This window comes from Mesitornis unicolor, unplaced genomic scaffold (genome assembly GCF_000695765.1).
Source record: "Mesitornis unicolor isolate BGI_N332 unplaced genomic scaffold, ASM69576v1 scaffold12659, whole genome shotgun sequence".
Lineage (NCBI taxonomy): Eukaryota > Metazoa > Chordata > Aves > Mesitornithiformes > Mesitornithidae > Mesitornis > Mesitornis unicolor.
This window is the reverse complement of record NW_010208018.1, coordinates 87,680-94,891: the sequence shown is the minus strand read 5'-3', so window position 1 is coordinate 94,891 and position 7,212 is coordinate 87,680. Positions and strand designations below refer to the sequence as shown.

Sequence of the window (7,212 nt, the reverse complement as noted above, 5' to 3'; positions counted from 1 at the left end):
GAAGGTACTCTATGTAAACAAGAAAGGGCTACATTATGGTATTTTTTTGGTGTTATTACTGTGCCTCCAAGGCAGTCATAAACTAGAATTCTCTTTCTCCCCCCCACACAAGGTTGGAAGGTTTGAAGTTAACCTCATCAGTCCGGACACTAAATCTGTTGTGCTTGAAAAGAATTTTAAAGATATCTCCTCGTGTTCTCAGGTAAGCATTAATGAGAAGCAACGTATAGATCATCAGAAGAAAATGAATTTATTTGTTCTTCAGCTGGGTTGTCTTGCTGGTCTATAGGCAGCAGTAAAAAGGAAATGCAGAGTTCTTTTTCAGCATTCTGTGCTGTTTTCCTTTATTCAGTCTCAAAGGCCATTATTAGACAGTTTATCCTATCTAAATTGCCATGAATGAAAGTAAATTGCTGCTTTACCATTTGCTCCTTAATTTAAAAGGAAAAAAAAAAGACTGAGGGGGGTGGTAGTTCCAGAGATTGTGACTAATGTATATACAAGTCCCACATGAAATTTGATGTGTTGACTTCTTTAGGGAGTACAGCCAAAGAAATTGGGTATTAAGCTCTGATTGCTTCATGAACACTTTCAGCAGATCTGAAGTACTGAATTGCCTTTACAATGTATGTACAATGCCTATGTAAAGAGTGACAGCTGTTATTCAGATCTGGGCTTTCATTTGTCTGGTAGCAGTTTCAAGTAGATACTGCACAAATATAATGCAATGTTATTCATAAAGAGCTTAAGTACAGAAAAGATGAATGCAAAAAACCCAGTCTGAGCTGTGGTAGTGGCAACTTTTATAATTGGTCAGAAAACAAAGTATAAACTGTTCTGCTTTGGGAGAGCATTGGATATAATTTTGGAAGTAACTTAATCTTTGTGTAGGATGCTCTGAGTGTGTTTAGGATGCTTAGATGCTGTTTTGGAGCAGCTAAGCTCCTGAAAGCCTCCTGAATGAAAGGGGAAGAGCATCAGATCAACCCTCCAGAAAAACAGCAGATTACCAGATCGTTGCTTCTGGAGAATATGGCAATAGATGAACCTAGCTATGTCCAGTAATAAATAAATGTGTCTTGTAAAGTTAAATGCCAGGTCTGAGGGATTCACCTTTCTATCTTGCTGTTGTTCAACACCAGTTACTTCTGGTACTTTTTGTTTTCAGATCTTATTTTATTACCTTCTTTCATTCACCGTGCACATGCATCACTTCAGGCCTTCTTAAACATTATTATTCTAGTTTAAAGTACACTTTCTGACATGCTCTAAACCTGTATTTCACTCCCACGTGCTTTCATTTTAGTGCTAATAAAACAATCTGCTCTTGCATGACTGTACTACCAATGCTAATACACATTAAAAACTGGTCAGTACTTGTAACTCAAGTGGAGTCTTGAGCTACCAGGGCCCTAAGTTGAATCTGGTGTTTAACTACAATTTGTATTGGTCTTCATCAAGAAAAGGTAGATTTAGACTAGGTATTAGGAAGAAATTCTTCACCATGAGAGTGGTGAGACTCTGGCACAGGTTGCCTGGGGAAGCTGTGGATGCCTCCTCCCTGGAAGTGTTCAAGGCCAGGTTGGACAGGGCTTTGAGCAACCTGGTCTGGTGGGGATTGGACTGGATGAGCTTTAGGGTCCTGTCCAACCCAAACCATTCTGTGATTCTATGATTTATTAAAAGCTTTATAATAAATATAAATCACAGAGTTTCTTAAAGCAGTGGTATGGAAAGCAAAATCTACAGACAGCTTGAGTCTTCTCCTGCTCTTTGAGTATACTGAGCTCTGAATAAAAGTGATGCTTCAGCTTTACATGCTGGGCTTCTGGGTTGCATGTCAGATACTAGTCAAACAAAACAGTCCTAAGAGAGGACCAACTTTATTCACTGACTTTAAAGTGTGGTGGAAACCAGCAAGACCATGGCAGACCATCAAGGTCTATATTTCCTTCAGTAAAATAAGAGAGTACAGTAAATAATGTTAGATAATGCTGTGTGTTGGGCTTTGGAGGTGGAGTTTTTTGCCACACTTCTTCACTTTCATTTGGAGCAAACCTTTTGTTATTTTGCATGCTTGAATAACTCAAGCCGACACAATACTGTGAGTGTTTTAGTTTTTTGGGTTTTTTTAATGCAAAAGGGCTACTTTAGAGGAGTCAGGGGTTTTTCCATGTTCAATAGAAGTGAAACAGTAATTTGTTCAAGACTAAGGATTTGGTTGCATAAACCTCATCAGTTCTACTTCTAAGAACTCGGTGCTAGCCACAGGGTTTCTCTGTTGTGGATTTATAGGGCAATGATTTACTGCGTATTGTGAGACTCCAGCTTGAGAATGTTTGTTCTTCTGAGCTTTACAAATGATGAAAAAGAGATGTTCTCTTCAGCTTGCATCCTGGATTCTTTTAGTCTGGTCTCAGAAAGGTATTTTTATTCTGTAGCTTAAGTGGGGTTGATTTGCTGCATTCAGTTCATTATCTACACTCCATATAATTGTCAAATTATAAATATAATTAATTATAAACTGCTGTGTGTGCTGTCTAAGCTCAGGTGTCAGGCAGCTGTAGAAGTTTTCTTGTTGCAGCCTTGCTGACCTTGAGGAAACCCAGAACAACAAAAAACTTTGCTCTCTTGGCATGACCAGTCCTGCCCCCCTGGTAAAGAAAGGTGACGGAGGTGCTGTTAACTGAGGCATGTACTGTGCTATTTGCACTACGTTGCTGCAAGTGTCACGTCCATCCCCCCACAAATGTTCTCCTGTGGAAAATCAGACAGTGGCAGACTTGTCCAGGCACTGTCAGCAGTGAGGGAACTGGCATCTCACCAAACCACCTTCAGTAAATATGAGTTCCTTGCAAAACAGAGGGCAGCACTTGACATAGATCAACATATGTGTATATGCGTGTTCGTTTTCCTTTTATGCTTTTGAAGACTTCACGTGTCACAGGCAAATGGGTTCAATTAAATCAAGATTAGCATGGACTATGGTAAACTAATGCCATTTGTGTCATCTTAGGTGCCACTCTGCACCTTTGTTGCGTTTTGTTTAAGTAGCTCAAATGTTTCTTTCAGAATTGTGTTTTTTAAAACTGCAGTGTGGAGTGGCAATATGTTCAGTCTGTCACGTAGTATATTAACAATTTTGTCTAGAGTCTTTTCTGTAGTGACAAGCAAGTTGTTCTGCCTCCTCCCCTCTTTTACGATATAGGTGTTTTCTTTGGAGATGGATCCAAGGAATCAAGGTCTGCTTTCTGTTGTATTTGAACTTGAGGAATTCGGCTTTATTTTGGGGAAAATCTACTATTACCATACTCGGATGGTAAAAACATTGGCAAAAGCTTTAACAGGAGTGAGTCATGTTCCCTGAATTGAGACTGGGAATATAGTGCTTCTTAGGAAGCAGCTCTCTTTGATCTCCTCAGTGCTGTTTTTAGCAAGACAATGCTCCCTGTCAAGCAGTTAGACCTTGAGAGAAAGCATCAGTCATAATGTGTAGTAAGTCTTGAAACTTCTGCTATGTAACTCAGTCTCAAAGAATTTATCTAAGAATTTGACTGGAATTCTGCATTTCGCCACTCATTCCTTGCTCTTTTTGGTGTAGTCCTAAGTTGTATTACAGGAAAGCAAAGATCTGTTGCTACTTCGATGGTACTCTAGTCCCAGGTTTTATCATGGGCTGATTACATGAAGTTTTCACTAGAGACAACCAAGGACTCATTTTTTTTGTTCACTTCCCTGAAAATCCGGTTTTCCTAATGGAAGAAATTCAGGCCCAGGTCCGTTGCTGTATGACTTCTGTTTCTCCTGCGTAAGGAGCTTTATGTAACTTTTAAATGCAAAAAGCAATTTAAAAGGTAACTATTGTAGTTGGAAAATAGCTCATTAGGAGTATGCATTTATAGTTTCTCAAATTTCTGTGTTGGCAAGTGTTGGATTTTGGTAACTATTTTTACTGTGTCTTTGGAAACTAAATCTGTTTATAAAATACTCCACTAATGCTGTTTTTAAACTCTTTCAGGGTATAAAACATGTTGATCACTTTGGCTTCATTTGCCGGGAATCTGTTGAACCTGGGTTAAGCCAGTACGTCTGCTATGTGTTCCAGTGTGCAAGTGAGTCTCTGGTGAGTATTTGTTAGCGATCCATCGGAGGATCTCTGAGGCATTTCCTAAACCATGGGAGTCTCTTATTATTCTGCTGTGTCAACTAAGCCGCAGTGGTCGCATCTTCTGAGGGCCATGAAGATGATCAAAGGGCTGGAGCACCTCTCCTACAATGACAGGCTGAGAGAGTTGGGGTTGTTCAGCCTGGAGAACAGAAGGCTCTGGGGGCACCTTATAGTGACCTTCCAATAGCTGAAAGGTGCCTATAAGAAATCTGGGGAAGAGCTGTTCACTAGGGTATGTAGCGATAGGACGAGGGGTAATGGTTTTATACTAGAAAAGGGTAGATTTAGGCTGGATATTAGGAAAAAGCTCTTCAATATAAGGGTGGTAGATCACTGGAACAGGTTGCCCAGAGAAGTGGTGGACGCTGCATCCCTGGAGATATTCAAGGTCAGGCTTGATGGGGCTCTGAGCAACCTGGTCTGGTAACATTGTCCCTGCTTACTGCAGGGCAGTCGGACTGGATGAGCTTTAAAGGTCCCTTCCAACTCAATACATACTATGTTTCTCAGGTCTGAGACCTCAGTTGTGAATATGAAAACACACGATAGGAAATGCTTACATTCTGTTCATATATAGCCGCATTTTGGTACTGTGCCTGATGCGTATATCAGTAGCAAATAGAAAAAATCCAGATGGATGTATTTACACGTGCAGACTGCGAGCATATTTAGGATCTGTATTTGGTTGTAACTCTTGTATTTCTAAATGCTGAGACACTTGGTTCGCTGTTAAACATGTAATTACATGTATTGAATCAGTAGCAAAGCTGATGATAAAACCCAAACATACTTTTCAGGGTAGGGTTTAAATTACTGGCCATACTCCGCACATGTCTGTAGACTTGCATGTGGCTTTAGCGTTTTCCTTGTAGTCTGTTTTGTTCCTCAGGAGAAGAAAATAGCAGCATCTGAACAGAGAAGGAGAAAAGCATAATAGGTGTGGATGTTTGTAACTATAAAAAAGTCCAATGGACATTTGATAAAGTGTCTATCGATTGAAGTTCCAGGTGGCAGTGATTTAACTGATACAGGTAGTTTAATTCTGTGAGATGCATACAGGAAACCATTTTGGCTACTGAATTTTTATTTTAAAGTGATGACACTTAAAAAAAACCTGAGTTTTGTTCTGAACCATGTTTGTTCCTGATGGCTGTGCTAACAGCTGCTCACTCTTTCTCAGCTAAGCTTAAAAATCACTCTTCTAGCTAGCTGAAATTTGTTAATCCATTGACTAGCTTGAGAGCAAAGAGATTTATGTCAGTAAAACTTCCAACAACTAACAGCCCCAGATGCACAATGGTAGCTGAGGCTGCACTTTTACCAGAATCAGAGCCTGTTATGAAATCAGCTAGTAACAGAAAATGTTACATCTGACCCATGCATAATTCAAAGTTTTAAAAGGTGATTTATAAAGAAACAACATATTTATGAGCCTCTTTTTATATTCTAGTACTGATACGTGTGGGTATGCCCACGTTGCGACATGAAATGAACATTCCTGAGCTACTTTCAGACAGGCTCGCTTAGATCCCAGTGAAGGCTTGACTTTGGCAGGGCAGAGCTGTAAAACCGAATGCTTTCCAGACTCTTTGCAGCCAGGCAGGTCGTATGGGTAGTTTTGTGTATATTTGCTCTAAATCTGGCTACAGTTTTCATTATTTTAGTCGTAATCCATATGCTTAGCGCTGTTGCTGTGGATCTTTCCATTTGAGAGAAGCATTGTTGCCGACTTCTAAAAATTACCGGTCTGTGTTGCAGGACAGATATTCACTCTTCAATGCCCTGCTCGATTGCGAAGAAGAGAGAGCCCTTAGAAATTCCTGGTAGTGCTTAAAACTGTGGGTTTTTTAAAACAAAACCCTAAGCATATAGGGGGGCAAACTAATTCAAATTTCCACATTCAGGTGCCTTCTGCCTCACCTTTCCCCCTAAGTGACAGACCCTCAAAAAAGTCTGTATATTTTCATTTTTAAACTGCATTATTTTGATCTCAAATATTTCAGCTTTCTTCTTCCTGCTTATAAAAAAAAAGCAACAGGGAAGAGCAAGGACCTTATTCTGAAGTAGAATACTGATTTCTTTCCTAAGATTGTCATCAAGGTGCTGTCTGCTTTTTCCCATGCTAATGCAAAGACTCAAGTAATCAGCTTTTAATATTCATTGTATTCCCCTAAAATACAGACAAGGGAACTTTTTAAGTGCTTTAGATGTAAGGTTTGGGAATGTATTTGAATGAGCTTGGAGAAACACTGTCACTTCTGACCTTTCTGACGTAAAAGTTGAGCTTTTCCAGCGCTTGTGTGTGGGAACATAGCACTGCTGTTTTAGTGGCAGTGGCAGAGGAAGGATCAGGACAGACTGCAAGGCAGGCTGGCAGTACTTAAAGATACTTAAAGATAAGTTGGTTGTAAAGAAGCTGGTAGGCAGTTTGGTCGGCCAGAGAAAAGTGAATGGCTGTGGGAAGCTCCTGTCTGGCAGCAGGATGGGTTTTGTGCTAAAATGATATCGTGGTGGGAGGAAAATGGTTGAGAGTGAGCATGTGCAGCTTACAGGAGAAACTTGAAGCTGAAGAAAAAGAAATAAATGTTTTTTGTTTGGCCAGCATATGTTCAAGCCAAAAAATCCCACTTGCAGCTTATTGAAACAGCAGCTGCCTGCCCAGTAAGCTTGAGTAGCTGCAGCTGAGTACTCAGAATTGCACTGTCTGGCTGAACTTGAAGATATGGTGAGCATCCACAGAAAAGGCAAAAAAGCTGGGAGTACATCTTTGACCTCTTTTGAAGACAGTTTTTGATTGTAAAGCAGCTGTCTATGATGTGATTTATAAATCAAATTTCATGTATATGGCATGCATTTTTGTTTATATACTGTCTTTTCCCTTTAGGTTGATGAGGTAATGCTTACCCTGAAGCAAGCCTTCAGCACTGCTGCAGCTCTACAAAATGCCAAGACGCAAATTAAGCTGTGTGAGGCCTGCCCTATGCATTCACTGCACAAACTGTGTGAAAGAATTGAAGGTAGTAGCTGGCTTTATTTTCTAACTG

General features: G+C 40.1%; 1 protein-coding gene across 2 annotated transcripts in view; it reads left to right on the top strand.

Moving 5' to 3' along the window:
- The window catches only part of TBC1D4 (TBC1 domain family, member 4), a 48,538-nt gene that overhangs the window by 7,643 nt on the left and 33,683 nt on the right, over nucleotides 1-7,212 (top strand). For both annotated transcript variants that reach the window (XM_010192340.1, XM_010192342.1), the window contains 3 exons: nucleotides 113-202; nucleotides 4,019-4,123; nucleotides 7,053-7,185. In XM_010192340.1, coding sequence (XP_010190642.1) covers nucleotides 113-202; nucleotides 4,019-4,123; nucleotides 7,053-7,185 — 328 coding nt within the window. The remainder of the gene's footprint in view (nucleotides 1-112; nucleotides 203-4,018; nucleotides 4,124-7,052; nucleotides 7,186-7,212) is intronic.